The sequence below is a fragment of the Triturus cristatus genome, chromosome 2_1 (assembly GCF_964204655.1).
Source record: "Triturus cristatus chromosome 2_1, aTriCri1.1, whole genome shotgun sequence".
In the NCBI taxonomy this organism is placed as follows: domain Eukaryota; kingdom Metazoa; phylum Chordata; class Amphibia; order Caudata; family Salamandridae; genus Triturus; species Triturus cristatus.
The window spans coordinates 682528150-682544540 of NC_140581.1; the positions used below are offsets into that span (position 1 = coordinate 682528150).

The window sequence follows — 16391 nt, forward strand, 5'->3', positions numbered from 1 at the left end:
CATTTCAAATTCCTTCACATTTACAGAATGTAATAAAATTTCCAATTTTGGGCGAGACCTCGCATCACCTTTTCCCAATGCCGGATTCCACCCTTTGATGGCGGCATGGGCATGACCGATCTTCACCTATTCTACATAGCCACCCGACTTTTAGTCCTCCACCACTGATTCAAGGGAGGATGGTCTGACCGGGCCTACAGAACAGAGCTCAAGGACATGGAGTTCCCTCAAATACAAGCATTCCTATATGGGCGGTCCTGATGGCCTGGGGTGTGGCCCTGAGGCACACGCAGTGGGACAAAAAACTGAGCCAGCACACACCTCTTTGGCTATGTAGGTGGTTAGGAGAGGTGACGGCACCCACGGGGTTCAAAAGATGGGATCATATTGGCATATCATTGCTGGGCGATGTATGGGTGGGCGACCACATTAGGACGTTTCAAGACCTGCAGGGACGATACACCACCCTTCACGCCTCACAATTTTATAAATATATGCAGCTGCGTCATGCTCTTGACACACACTTCTCAACGGTCACAACAATTCCCGAGTTTAGCCTGCTAGAGGCTCAGGTCATGATGGGGAACTTGGGGAAGGGGGGGGGGGGGGGGCGGTATCCCGGATATACCGTACCCTTATTTTTTTGTTTTTGTTTTTTTGTTCCAATAACTTAATAGCCCAACAACACTCGCCCCACCAAGGACCCAGTGGGAGGGATGCCTGGACCCTCTGGAGGAGGAGGACTGGCGTGACACCCTTATGGCCCCTAAGACCATCACCACTTCAGCCAGACTACGCCGAATCCAACTATATTATTTACACACTGCCTAGCTCACCACCGAACGCCTCTACAGAGCAGGTATGCATCCCTCCCCGAACTGACACGCAATGTGGACAGGAACTGGCAGATTTTTACCACATGATCTGGAACTGCCCTCGCCTTGCCTCATATTGGGCTACAATAGAGTCCGAACTCACACACGTCCTGGGTTGGCAGGTCCCTTCTTACGACTCAACTTGGGAGTAATGGATGGCCTAGACGGATCCAGAACGGGCAAATTATTCCTGGGGACAGCCATCACAGTAGCCAAACATGACATTGCCGGGACTTGGGTGCAGTCTAAACCCCCTAGTATAACCAAATGGAGCCAGGGCGTAGATTGATGTGCCACACAGGAAAGACCCCTATTTAAGGCCCGGGATGTTCAAATAAACTTAAAACGTTTGGGGCAAATGACAAACATAGACTGAGGAAAATTGTAAGCTATTTTAAATACACAAATGTACGGTGTATGCGCTGTTCTTGAGAACTGCCACACTCACTTATATTCAGGTAATGCAAACGTATTATGAGGCGTCATGGAACGTTGGTCAAAGTGTCACACTTACTTGCTTACTTACTGGTAAAACCCAATAAAATGGGTTATAAAAAAAAAATCCAATTTTACATTTTGCTTCTTTATTTATATATACGTTACTAATCTGTTACTATCATTTAATTCTCTAAACAGTCGGAGACCCCCTGAGTTTGCGTCGTGGACCCTCAGGGGTCCCCAGACCAAAGGTTAAGAACTACTGATCTACGCCACAGTCAAGAGTCTAGGATTCAATACCCTTTTAATAAGCAAATTTGAGAAGGGATTAAAGCATGCAACGTCCATCATCAGTTAACAAGTCATATACTGTCCATCTCGAATTTTCTGGCAACCAGTGTCATGACACTGCGAAGGCTCGGTTACAGAAATGCTATATTCCTGAAACACCAAGCAAATTTAGAGATCTGCCATCAGATGGGTCAGAACAGGGCAGTGATTGCAATCCATACACGCGAGTCCCGGGCATCAGTCTTCCCAGATATGGAGTCTTTTCCACGGTAAGCTTTACAGAGGCCAAGATCCTCCCTATTTCAGGAGAATTGTTTGTAAACACCAGGTGACAAGGATGAGGATGGCAATCTGCAGCATCTCTGAATCTACCGAGGGACGTTCGTCAAAGGTAGGTCTCTGATGGCAGGGCCGGACTAGGGAATTACCTCCCCGGTGACTCTGAGCCATGGCAGTTTCAAAGGCAATACAAATTCTCCCACTCAGAGAGTCCACCACAAGGTGTGGGTCTGGCCTAAGCTGCCTCATTTCCCCAACCACGACACCCTGAGCAAATACTGCTAAGCGATGTTTGTGGCGTGATATCCAGATGGCACAGAACATATCTCATGCTACAGCACATCTATTAATATGGCCAACGGTTCTTTTTCAAGCTGTTTGCGTGAGCTTTTAAGGTTACTTAATCTGTTTTAGAAGTAATGAGCTACCCCCTGCTTTGTTTCTTTTCAGATGAAAGCCTTCTGTTGGTAAATTTGACATTAAATAAAAGCAGACTGTTTTACTGTTACATCTTTAATCTGTTGTTGAGTTCATGCTTGTGAATTTGCATAAATGTGTTAATAAGTGTTTTTATGTAGCAGAAACCTCTCAAAGTGTTAAAAGGATGCCAAACGCTATCACTATTGTTCTTACTGTGGTACTCATTTTTATCGGCCTCCAATGGCTGACCTACTTCTGGCCCAATAACCCTTTGAGAGCTTACATAAAGTCACAATCGCCCAAAGGCCCGACTGACCTTCGAACGTTATTACAGTACATACAGCCCTGAAATCAAGAAAGCTGACAAACAACAGTGTTAAAAGTGCTTTCCAGTTTTCAAGTGAACGTCCATGTTTGTCCAAAGGAACCAAGGCGCCTCGGTGTATCATGCGGGCTTCAGCTGCATACATTTGTGCTGTTGCATCCGTCATGGCTGCATACCACCGAGAGAGCAATACTCACCCCTATACTGCTAATTTCAGATCCAAGGACAGGCCGCTCGGACGACGAGGACTCCGACCTTGTCTTGGAAAGCTTCACACGTTCAGCAATCTGAGGAAGGAAATTGTCCACAAGTTACTGATTAGGACTGCACGCTCGGGGTGTTTTGCAGAGCGGTGCAAAATGCATCATTAGCTGCAAACCTGCCACCCCCCGCCATTCAAGGTAATTAATGTAAGCTGGCATGCGTGCTCTGGCTAAGGAGACTTAAAATGATTACTGGTTTATCTTGTCACGCAGCCCAAGTTCAGAGCCCCCCGTGGCAGGAGGGAGCCCGGTGAGGCATGTTTCTTCTAGATAAGGGGTGGCATTAGCACAGTGAACAATGGCTCACCTTGGCTATTGGGATGTCATTGCTGCTGCTGCTCGTGCTCAGCTCCCCGGTGCTGGGGTTGATGGGTCGGCTGGTGGAAGTAAGGCGGCCAGGGCTGGACGGACCCGCGGCCTGGACACTCTGCAGCCGTGTCTGCAATTCCCGAACCTGCGTGGAAAGCAAAAAGATACAACTTAGAACTGGATGAGCTTCCACAGAGCACAACAATGTCTTCATTCTCACGGTCCCTGAAATCGTTGCCAACTTTCAACACACCAGGTACTACTGCACACTCAATGTTTTGCTGAGTCCTAGACCGCTCCCCCACGGCTGTGATAAAAACTACAAACAGTATTTATTAGCAGTCTTATATGTGTGGACAAGACCCAATGGATGGCAGAGCTTGTTGTCTAGACAATTAAAGGCACTAATGGTGTCATTCAGATGTGGACAGATGGCGGTAACCACCAGATGTATGACATAGGAGCCCTTAGCTAGCTCTGCTTTCTAAAACCCTTGATCTAGGGATCCATATACCCCAGGACTGCATGGTTACAATGATGGTCGCACCGTCCTACTTAGGGTGGGGAAACCATTACTGATTTTCCCTGCCTGGGTCCCAATACAAGGCATGGTGCATCCGGGCATGGAAACCATCCTGCAGGGAGGAAACTCCCCGTAAGTTATTGACTTCCTCTGCCTGTTTCTCTGACCTTATTTTTGTTGACTTTTGTTGACCAGTGCTAAAGTGCATATGCTCTCTCCTCTAATTCATGCTATGATTGTTTTCTCCATGATTGGCATATTTGATCTACTAGTAAGTCCTCAGTACATTGCACGGTGAGTGCCAAGGGCCTGTATATCAAATGCTACTAGTGTGCCTGCAGCACTGATTTTGCCACCCACACGAGTATCCCAGCAAACATGTCCCAGGCCTGCCACTGCAGTGTCTGTATGTGCAACTTTAACCTGCCATTTGGACCTGGCAAGTGCACCCACTTGCCAGGCCCAAACCTTCCCTTTTATTAAATGTAAGGCACCTTTAAGGTAGGCCCTAGGCAGCCTCATGGGCAGGGTGAAGTACTTAAAAGGAAGGACATGGACTGTGGTGTTTTACATGTCCTGGTAATGAAATGCTGCTAATTTCGTTATTCACTACAGCAAGGCCTATCTCTCTCATAGGTTAGCATTGGAGCAGCATTGTAACATTTTACAAGAGTATCTTCCAATTGGGAGCTGATAGAAAATTGAAGTTTGGTGTCTATGGACTCACAATTTAAAAATACATCTTTTAGTGAAGTTGTTTTTTAAAATGCAGGTCTGAAAATGCCACTTTTAGAAAGCTGGCATTTTCTTACTCCACCCATTCTGTGCCTCTGCCTGTGTCAGAATACACGTCTGGGTCAGGGTGACAGTTGGGCTCTTGTGCATTTACTTTGGACAGTCACACAAAGGGAGCTGAGGTCTGATGGGCCTTCCTAAGCTAGAGTGGTGGGAAGAGTTAACACTGACACCTGAATAGGGATGTGCATGTCCTCACGCAAAGAAGTCTCCACCCCCTGTAGCGTGTCTGGAGCCAGGTCAAGGAAAGACATGGTCCTGTGCACTACAAAGTCTTTCCTTTGAAGTTTGCCTACTTCAAAGGCTGAAATGGTATAAGTACTTGGCCTGTGACACCCTATACTCAGAACACTTCTGGGTTGATGACATTCTGCCAGGAAGAAGCGCCGGAGAGCTGTCAGGAAAGACTGCCATTTTGCTGTTTGCTTTGCTGTGTTGGTCTGCTGCATGCTGCTTATTTCCTGGGAGTGAAAGAACTGGACTTTGCTTTCTACATCCTGCCTCCAATGTTCTCCAAGAGCTTGATTTGAGCTTGCCTCCTGTTAAGTCTCAGAGCCATCAAAGACTTCACCTGCAAACACCTGGGCCCTGCTGCTGTGATTTGTACTCTGCCAAGCGGTGCACAATCCAGTTCCTTGGCCCTTGGAAGTGAGTGCTGGTAAAACAAAGAAGAAAATCCATGCATCGACTCCAAGCGTCGTTTGGAATCGGCGCGACACTGCAAAACCTCAACGCATCGCCGATGTCTGCACTGGAGCTTTACGCTTGACGCAAGGACCGTGGTTTACAAAGCAAGCCCCAGCTTTTCATTGCAGCACCTCCGAAGTACTGCTTCTGCATGAGTCTTGAGCCCCACATCACCGAAGTCCGTGATGCATCGCATCGCCTACTTCAGTGCTGTGGAATCGACACAGCTGAACATGACTTCCGATGCATTGTACCTGGGCGCCGATTCCTTCACTGACACTGCACAGTAGCATAGAATCGAGGTATCGTTACCGCATACAGCACATCACCTCCTCTACCTAGCCGTAAAGAAGCAATGCATCACCTGCTAATTTGAAGGTTCACCTCCCCTGCGCCTGGCATCGTCTTTGATTTTTGATCCACCTAAGGTACTTTGTCCTGGTCAAGCGCATCCATTGATTTTTAAGAACAGCAACTTTATTTAATCTTTGAAAATTCATATCTTGACTTGTGTATGTTGGACTTTTGTCGTTTTGGTCTTGTTTTATTCAGATAAATATTGGCTATTTTTCTAAACTGATGTGAAGTCCTTTTGTAGTGTTTTCACTGTGTTACTGTGTGTGTGTGTGTACAAATACTTTACACATTGCCTTTGGGATAAGCTTGACTGCTCTTTGCCAAGCTATCAAGGGGGTGAGCAGGGGTTATCTTAGGTGTGTAACTTACTTGCCCTGACTAGAGTGAGTGTCCCTACTTCAACAGGGCACAAACCACTGCCAACTAGAGATGCCATTTCTAGCAAAGGCCTACTAAATTTTTGCTTTTTGCAAAAAACTTCTGATTTGGGAGTTTATAAAACAAAAACGAATGCTGAGATGTCAAAAAGAAAAGTGTACTCAGTCAGCATGCAGTTTAGCCTTTTTAAAACAAAATATTTCTTTATTGGCATTTAGCTGTATCTCAACAATAGATCACAGTCATATGTCAGAAAACGTATCAGCACATAAGACAGTGCACATAATATTACAGCAGGATATCAGCAAGCAAAATGGAGATGCAATTTGTGCACAAGCAAACTTCTTGTGTCCACCTCAGAGCAAATATACTAAATAAGGTCATTACATTGCTATGTTATGTTAATATAATTTATAATGCACATGAATCACCCTGGGAGGGGTATTTCAGAGCAGCAAAGCTTATAAGCAGAGGAGCGTGCTGATTAGGCCTAAAATAACACTGTTTTAAGAAATTTCCTAAAACTGAAATGATCTGTGCATTGCTGTATATGAAATGGGAGCTTGTTCCACACACAGAAGGGGAGCCTAGGGTAATGCCAAATATAAAGAGACAAATGAAAACAAAATACAGTTGTAACAACAAATCCCATTAACTGCAAACCAGGACTTTAAGGGAATAGCAGCAGTGGCGTAACATAGGCACCCTGTGGTGCGGGGGCCCCAAGCTTCAGGGGGCCCCGTCAGCACAGTACCCTGGTCTGAGAGCACAAGACTGACTCCGGAGGGGAGCTGCTCCATGTACTTTTCAGGGTGGCCCCCTCAAGTTTCGTTATGACGCTGAATAGCAGAGGCACGGTAACACAGATAAAAATAAAAACAAGGATCATGACAGGAGCATCTGTTTGAGAGTGGATAGGGGAGTAAGGCACACCTCTTGGCTAGCCATAAAGGCCCCCCGGTACAGGCGATGGAGCTGTGATGACTCTCTCAGGGTTCCCCACGGGGTTCACATACAGGGCTGGGTTCAATCTCCGACATCACACACACTCAAGAACTATGCTGGGGCATTCAATTTGTCCTGGAGTTTAGGCACATATGTGTCCCAGAGGTTGGCAGCTCCACCTCCCCCTCGGAGCTCCTGGTCACATGACATGGCATCGGCCTCAGCTGCTTCCCATTTGTGTACTACCCGCAGCCAACATTCGATCAAGGACGGCTGTACAGCCTTCCAGGACATTGATATCAGGCACTTAAAAAGAGCCATGGCTAGGTCTACTGGTTTCACTAGTGTTTGGTGCGTTTAGTCTGTCTGGTGATCCTCAACAGGCATAACACAGGGTCAGGTGGCAACTGCACACCTACCCGTGCTCCATCACCTGCACCCATGCCCGTGTCGGACACCACCATACCATGTGTAGAAAAGTCACATCAGGGTGACTATAGCGCAGTCATAGCAGGGCCACACCAGGATTTTATGGAGTCGGTGCAGTGTAAGGTATGTATGATGCAAGTAGTAAACTTGAGGCGGGCATTGCAGGAGACCCGTTTCACCTGTTCCATGGCCATCCCCCATTGCTTGGTTGCCAGTACAGTCCCCAGGCACTCCTCCCAGCAGAGCTTACTGCGCATTGCATGATCTGCATCTGCAGCCTGTAAAGCTGTGTATAGCATCGTGACTGCCTTTCTACCTAAGCTGTGTGTTAGGATGCACTGTAGCCAGTGGTGGAGGGTTGATTTCTCCTGTCCTACAAGCCAAGTACTTCTAATCTCCAGGATCAGCGCATTATAGGTAAGAAACAGACCACCTTCAAACATTTACACATCCTGCAGCTCCTGAAAGGAACACAGGACTCCATCGTTGTATAGGTCGCCTATGCAGGTCATCCCTGCTTCCTGCGACGATATCAACTCATGTGCCCCCAGCAGGGCTCTCATCCCAGTCACGCTCCAAAGCTGCAACTGCAGGGTATAGGGTGTCGGCCCACATCTGGGCTGCATGCAGCTATTCTAGCAGAGCTTAGCGGCATATGCCAATCTACCCAAGTACCTTGATGGGCCCCCGCATCAGAAGCCAAACCAGGACCCCTACATCGCCCAGCTCCTACGGGACAGCCCTACTCTCTCCCATTGTGTTGCTCACCAGCCATCGCATGGTCCACTGTATCTGTGCCGCAGCAATAAAGCTCGAGGTCAGACACCCCAGACCAGCCTCCATCATAGGGCACTGGAGTGTCCAAATAGATACTCGCTTTCGAGCCCCCTCCCCATATCAAGTCAGAAATTAACCCTCGCAGGTCTCTGAAGAACTCTTTAGTCGAGACCACCTGCACTGCCGCAAAGAAGTATAAGAGCCGTGGAAGCACTAACGCCTTGGCTATGGAGGCCCAGCACCTAGATAACAGGGGCAGATGCGTCCAGAAACCCTGGGACTGATGTATCAACATCAGGGTTCTCCCGTGATTGCCATCCAGGAGGTCATTATCTGCGTGGTACACATTAACATCCAGGTATCAATTGCCTCAAAGCGCTAGGGTAGGTGGCGGTGCATCAGCTTCTCTATGTTGTTTGCGCACTCCACACTGTGTAAGGGAAAAATACAAGACTTGCCCCCAGTTTACCCGGCGGCCCATAATTTCTCCCAAAAGGTCTAATAGGTTGAGTAAGGCCAGCATAGCTTGCTCGTGGTCACATAGGTAGACTAACACGTCGTCTGCATAGAGACAGACTGTGTGCCAAACCGGTCCCACCGCTACGCCCCAGTCTGGGCCCCTCACTATCACTAGTGCACCCAGCGTCTTCATGGCCAATGCAAGAATAATGGGCGATAAGGAACAGCCCTGGCACGTGACTCTGCCAATCTTAAAATTATGTGATATTTGGCACCCTGTTCTCACCCAGGCTGTCGGTGCCATATAAAGCAATTTGACCCACCCTAGAAACACCAGTTCCATCCCTAGGGCCTCCAACACTAGCAGCAAATACGACCACCCTAAGGTGTCGAATGCTTTTTCAACATCTAGGGAGGCCACCACCAGGGGTTCCTCTGCCTCTTCGACAGTTCCCATAATGTGACACAGTTGACGTGTACTACAGTAAGTTGTCCTGTGGAGGATAAATCAAGTTGGGCAAGTGTCGGAAGCAGTGGGAGCAGACGATTAGTGAGCATATTGCTTAAAATCTTATTATCAAAGTTGAGCATTGATAATAGGCGATAAGAGCTCAGCTCTAAAGGATTTCTACCTGGTTTGGGCAATACCACTATGATGGCCTCTCATAAGTAATAAAGCAGCATGCCTCTTTGGTGCGCCTCCTGGTAAATCCCCAGTAGTTTGGGGGCAAGGGTGAGTGACCCTGAACATCCCATAATAATCCGCAGGGAACCCGTCAGTTCCCGGGACTTTGTTCTGGGCCATCTAACGTATCGCCGCCTATTTCTCCTCGATTTGTAAGGGGTGTTCTAGCTCCTGGAATTGCAGAGGGGCAGGCGGGGAAAGGTGGCCTCCTGAATAAAATGGCGGACCTGGTCCGGCAGAGGGGAAGAGAGTACCTCGTAGTATTGGACTAAGGCCTCATTTATGTTCGCCTGTGTGTTTGTGTTTCCAGCAGGAGTACGAATCACTCCTATGAGAGTCCGAGGTACTGCTGAACGCAGAAGCCATGCCAAAGTGCATCCTGGCTTGTCACCGTCAGCATGCTGGCAGGCAAAAGAGGACTTAAAGTCTATGTTATTCAAGCGGTGCGACTCTTCCCTATATTGTCTCAGAAGCTCTGTCAGACACACACGAGCGTGACCACCACCACTGCCTCTAATTCAGTCACCTGAAGGCGCCTCCAGCTCTAAGACGCTATGGAGCAGGAAGGACTATTCCCCTCACGTGGTCTTACTACAATGACCTCGCATGACAACTTTCATTGGGTCCCATTATATACCTTTGGAGTCCACTGATCCCTCATTTTCCTCACGCAGCTTAGCCCTGAGTGCATCCTCTGCAGTTGTGAATGCACTAAAGGCACAGAGATCCCTGTCTGGCAGGTGGGAATGTCTCAATATGATGGCCTGAGGGTAGAAGACTGGACTACACTGATCTTGCAGGCTGTCCACCAGGCTCAAAATGACTCTACAAGGCATGTCAATGTAGTTACATGAACTGAGAAAAAGAGTATCAAAGTGCATCACTTTGAAAGAAAAAAAGGAGAATGGAGCAAAGTGAAGAAAAATCGTAACTACAGGAATAAAACTTTGTTGCCATAAATACTTGAACCACTAATAAATAAATAAATAAATAAATAAATATGAACAAAAGAAGTGGGGCTCCGGGTCATGACTTTTGTGATGATTTCAATAATAAAAGTGCAGTAGAGTGATAAACCAGCTTAGCTTACGTTAAAACAATCCTAAAAATTCATTAAAAAACAAGATTAAAATGATGCTGTTCTTAGGTGTTGAAAAAGGATTAAAAAAGAACATTTAAAAATAAAATAAACACTGAAATTCACCACTCATAGTTTACAGAGCTAACTATTAAATTAGATTTTGAGGCATTTCAGATTATTGAAAAACATATAATTAGGGCTCCTGGTTTTATGGTATTTATTGTTTTGCCATTTCCGTCTGTATTTATCCATATTTATTTTTTCAGCATTTTATCTGTATTTATCCACATTTATTTTTCCCACAAGTAAAAGACGACGCTGCAGCTAGTATTTTTCCACATTTATTTAAATTGACAAGAAGTGTATTTGTGAGGGGGTGGGGCAAATTTTACTATTTTCGTTGGAGCATTGAAAACGACTTTTCTTGAGAAGCTATCACCAACAGGTGTGTGTGGGGGGAAGGCAGTTCATGGGACTTTATTTCTTGTTTACTTATTTAAAAAATGTATCTATTTAAAAATTATATAGACTGGTTAATTGTAATTCTAAGTTTGTTTTGCCATGTTGGCATAGTATCCAACTTAATTAACTAAACTGAAACTGCACGCTCAATAAAACATTAATAAATCCTGCTGTAGTGTGGGAAAAAAACTAGGGAAAACGTATTGGCTTTTCTAGGCAAAGTATATATGAGATACATAATTTTATGTAATGGTTCATTGTGCATTTGAGATGTAATACAGTCCTGCACTGCAATGCAAGTGATCTATAGGAGGTGGAATGATACAAAATAACAGCCTATGGCCAGAGGTGAGAAGGAAATGGTCTTCACCTCAGTCTGTTTAGATTTTAAATATTTGGTAACAATAGGTGTATAATTGGGGCACTGTTAAGCCGGGCCTAAAAAGAGCATATCTGGGCTTACTAACTGCATAATGTCTTCTGTACATAGGTAAGGGTGTCATAGCATAAGCACCTACAGGGATCAGCGTTCATACTTGGGACAAGTACTGAGAACAGAATGATAATGATAGCTAGGGGTGTCCTTCCCTCAAAACACCTCATCACAGTAGCAACAAGACACTTTCGTACTAATCCCGGCTTCCCAACTAGGCCGTATTTCCGTGCTCCTGGGCAAGTCACTTCGGCTCCATACCTCCCCTGACGAAACTCAGTTAATCTATTGTAAAGGGCACTTAAAAGAAATCTTTCCCTTTTAAATAATTTGGATATGGGAACTGGAGTACGGAGGAAAATAACGTTATGTCTGTCATGATGTCACCGGACCTGTAACTAATTAAACATCTGTTTTTTCCCATGAGGCTGAAAGCATGCTTCACACGTCTTAGGCACGGCGACCTTTCTCTTTCACAATACCTCCTCCCTACGTTGTGTGTGGCAGCCCGGACTGAGACTGCTTCCCGTGCACACACAGCCGCACCCGAGTACTTCACAGGTCTTTAAAAGACCTTTTGCTTGTTAATGTGGCTTTGTTGTTTTTCGCCCCTTCTTAGAGCCCCTGCAGCTCCACTCTGCCACGGATGGCCGCATTGCATTCACCGACTAGTGATGTCCCGCATTACACCTATGGTAAATTTGGCTTGGAAACAGACGACACCTGCCCCCGACATCCGAAGCCACCGGGTGCGTAAAACTTTCTCTGGGGACTCAACCTCCACTGCAAAAAAGTACTGTCACACAATGTCATCAACCGATCCAAACCCTGCATGATGACTCAATCTCACCTCAGAGGAAGCAATGCAGCATCCAGCCAAACCAGCGTCCCCCAACGGACAAACAAACTCTGCATGCATGCCAAGTGGCGCTGGACGGCATTAGGACACAGAGCCCCAAGAGACGATCCGACTCCACCCGATGAAAACCCACAATACTAGCCAACAACACCATCCCCTCACTGCAGTTAAAAACAGCATGGGGTCCTGCACTCCAATCTCATGCACTGATTGCCGCCTGCTGAGTGCACCTCCATGTTTCTATGGATGTGAAGCAGTGAGCGCCGGAGTTCACCACAACCCAATAGACATGCGTCGATTCCACGGCCTCCGAAAGACTGCATGCACCCACCAGGATACGAACCGGTGACCCAACGTCAGGCGCGCAGTGCCCATTGGACTCAAAGGGCTTCAGCCCCCTCCATCCTGTCTGGCAGCCCGGGCTGAGACAGCTTCCCGGCACCCAGCTGCACCAGAGCACTTCACAGGTCTTTAAAAGACCATTCGCTTGTTAACGAGGCTGTGTTTGAATACTGATAACACCAGAGGCGATTGCTTTGTGAGCAATCACCATACCAATCCTGTTTTCAACTCTCTGCTGGAGCATGGCAGCTCCGCAAAATGTGCTAGTGTTTTCCCGTTTTTACATATAAATACAGACAAAGGAAAACTTGTTTTCCGTCTGTATTTATATGTAAAAATCCGTTTAAACGGAAAACCGGGAGCCCTACATATAATGTAGTGTGCCCCACTTGGAGGTGTTTATCTCACACTGGTGCGGTAAGCATGGCTCTGAGGTTATATGTCATTGTGCCCACCCAAGGAATGAGGTTATATTATTTTTCTATAATACGGAGGGTTGTCCATAGGGCCTTGCAGAAGGTGTCTTTTCAATGGCAAACATGTACCTGTCAACCTCGTGACTCCTGTGAAGTCTTTAGGAGGGTAATCCTATTAAGGTGAATACAAATGTGGCCACAGGTATAGCACAGTGAATTACTTGAAGTCCACCAACCCTACAGGAAGATGTCAAAATAATTGGATGATGTAATCATGGATGTCATCAATTATGTAATTTGAGACGTCATCAATGATGTAATTTAGAATGTCATGCGTGATATAATACGTGAGATCATAAGGAGTGCATGGGGGTAGTGCAAGTATGAGTTAGCTCAATAAACTATAACTGGTGAATTAGAATTTTTTTTAGTTTTGAAATGTTAGTTTTTATCTTTTTTCAACACCTTACTATTACGTAAATAAACCTTTGTTTTTTCCAGTGAATTTGTGTTTCTAAGATAAGCTTGCATTACCAAACTTAACTATAATGTCACTAACTTTTTTTCAGTGAATTTCCGTTTTTTTTCTTCATGCTTAGCCTGTGGCACGGCCCTGCGCCCTACCCTCGCGGGCACCCCTACTGTGCATGGTTAAAGGCCATGTGCAGCAGTGGGTTTGGATGCCACAGGCCAGGCCCTATGCCCATTCTCTGCTATGCACTACCAAAAACCGTGTGCAGCAGGAGCTTGGGCGCAGGGCCAAGCCTCCTGTGCAGCTTGGATGATACTGCAGTACTATAGGAGTGAAGCTTGAGTGGCAGCTACCATAGGAGTAGCATAGTACGTCACAAGAGGGCTGTGCTGGGTCCTGTGGAAGTACCAGGAACAAATATTTTTTTTTTTAAGTGTCTGAGGTTCATGGTGTCCCTACTTTGCTTCCTTTTACAATATTTGTAAATATTTTTAACATTTTCAGGAGTCCTGTAATGGTGGGTGTAAAATGTTATTTATTCTAGGTCGCGGCCAGATAGTCGGCTCGCTCTATACCTGCAGTACAAAATGGTTGCTGAGAGAAATATCTCCCTGGGCTAATCAGAGGGCCCTGATCTTTTTTTCTTCTATACCACAGAACTCCAACAGGACCAACTGCCCAGATATACCTATCTTTTTAACCCCGTCAAACCCAGCCCGAGCACCTCTGTAAACTCAAATTTCTCAAAAAGCGCTGAACAGTGGTTAAAGAAATAAGAGTGCAAAAAGAACAATTGATGGACAGAATGCAGAACAATGCCCTACATTCACCCTAGTGCAGAGATCTATCGTTTTTGCTCACCATGCCATTCCAGTTTGGACCCAGCCATATGCAAATCAGTTTGACCCTGCACGCAATAGGAACAGTCCAGCCCGAACTGCCAGGCCAGGTCCTCCCTGGACTGGAAACAAGCATCCTAGGACCGGTTTTGAGGTTTCACCCCTCATCAGCCAGGATTCCAGTGGCATGGAGAGCACGGGACCCACGTCTGAGTATAGCCATCCCACTCGAGGTGACAAATGCAAAAAGAACAATTGATGGACAGAATGCAGAACAATGTCATATATTCACCCCAGTACAGAGATCTGGGACTAAATCCAACTTTTTTTGCTCACCATGCCATTCCAGTTTGAATAAGTTGGAAATAAGAGTTTAATGTTTTTGAAATAAGGATAAAACTGTTAAAAGATATGGCAAATTTTGAAGTTCAGCCGAACTGAACCTAACAGTAGGTGCAATACATCAGTAGACACAACATCCAGAAGGGGATAGTGCTGTTTAAGTTTTGAGGAAGTACCCGGTGATCAGTGGGGCACACTAAAAAACTATACACTAAACAAAAGGTTTTCACCAAGAAAGACATCAACAGTAAACAATAGGAGTGCTGTGATTATTAGTATCAAGATGCACACTGGGTCATCAATTATTTTCATGAACGCCATTTTTCTGCTGCATCCTGACCCAAATCCCGACTGAAGCATATCTAGCAGGTTATTTTCTACTGTATAGATTTTGAACTCAGTCTCTGTGCAGCTTTCTAAGGTTTAAGCTGAGAATACTAAATTAGAGACCAGACAGTAGTTGTTGTTGTATTCAGGATCCGCTCCATGCGTTTTGTTGTTTAAGGAGACAGCTGCCTATATTCAGTGTTAGGAAATGTTGAGTTCTTGCAAGCAGTCCCTGTTAAGAAATTGGGCTATTATTTGTGAAGGATGTGAGTCCTTCACAATAATTGGTCCACAATTATCTTATTACTGGGAACCAAGAACCCCTTTGTTGTACTCAACTCTCTCAGGGTAACGAAGAAGGGCAGTCCAAGGCCTACTCAGTGGATGTAGTGTGAGCTAGCAATCCTAATTTGCTGGCATGCAATAACAACAACATTCAATAAGTTACTGTCCAGGCGGTTCTTTTCCTTTGGGAAAGGAAAAGGTACTTTTATTACACACACTAGTAAATTCTATGCATTAAATCACAAATATCTACATCAGGTAGATGGGAATACCTTTAAAGATATTCTAAAAGCACATCTCTTCTAGGTCCTCAATCCCATAGTAATAATACCTAACACTTATGCAAGATGCACCACCACAATTAACAGGGGTATCATTTTAAATAAGGTAGGCCTACTAGCTTGCTCAGAATGTCGCCACATTAGAAAAAACAATCATGTATCATGTTTCAACCTCGTAACACCATAAAACTCAGTATGCACATTATTAATACTTCATAGAAGTCATTAAGATGGCAAACATTCATTGTTCAATATCATTGTCACTAAAGCATGTTGATTTCAAAAATGTGTTTCAGATTCTCGCTTAACAAAGTAATGTCGTGTAGTTCCTATATAACCTATACAGGATCTGCGCGTTTGGATAAACTGTGGGATTGGTGGCAGACTGATTCCGTACACCCCCATCGGGTATGTTAGCCTGTCTGTATCAGCTAGCTCATAGTGCCACTAGAATCTCCTCTTATTGGGGAGAGAATAGTTCTTGGCAACCTCAGAACATGACAACCCTGATCTCTCAGAATCGTGGAAACAATATCCTACCTTTCGCTCAGTCACTTGTGCTCACTTAGTTTGTCTCAGAGATACACAGAATAAACATACTGGGCATTTGTCAATAAGAATTTATTGAACAGTTGGATATTGGATATTGGATAGGTATTTATAGAGCGCAAACGTTCGTTCCGGAAGGAGCATCATGGCGCTGACAAACCAATGACCAAATCACAAAGAAGGTAGTGGGGGGCTAGATGGCTGCTTTGGTCCAGTCATCAGAGAGATTAAAAATCCACGTTTTGAGATGTTTCCTAAATGGCTTTTCAAGCGTCTGAAATCTGAGATGCCTTGGCATGCTGTTCCAGGCTCTGATAGCCAGGGAACTAAGTGTTTTACCGCCTTTAGACTTCAGATTGAATTTGGAGGGGGTCATGAGGTTTTCTTGTGAGGATCTGAGAGAGCGGCCCGGTGTGTAGTGGGGGAAGCGGCTTGACAAATATGCTGGACCGGATTTGTTGAAGGCTC

The 16391-nt window shown here is 45.6% G+C and overlaps 1 protein-coding gene across 3 annotated transcripts in view; it reads right to left on the reverse strand.

Moving 5' to 3' along the window:
- MCC (MCC regulator of Wnt signaling pathway) overlaps positions 1 to 16391 on the reverse strand; it is a 1374593-nt gene that overhangs the window by 278364 nt on the left and 1079838 nt on the right. For all 3 annotated transcript variants that reach the window (XM_085632616.1, XM_085632618.1, XM_085632617.1), the window contains 2 exons: positions 3199 to 3345; positions 2826 to 2915 (listed from right to left, as the gene is read on the reverse strand). In XM_085632616.1, the coding sequence (XP_085488742.1) occupies positions 2826 to 2915; positions 3199 to 3345 (237 nt within the window). The remainder of the gene's footprint in view (positions 1 to 2825; positions 2916 to 3198; positions 3346 to 16391) is intronic.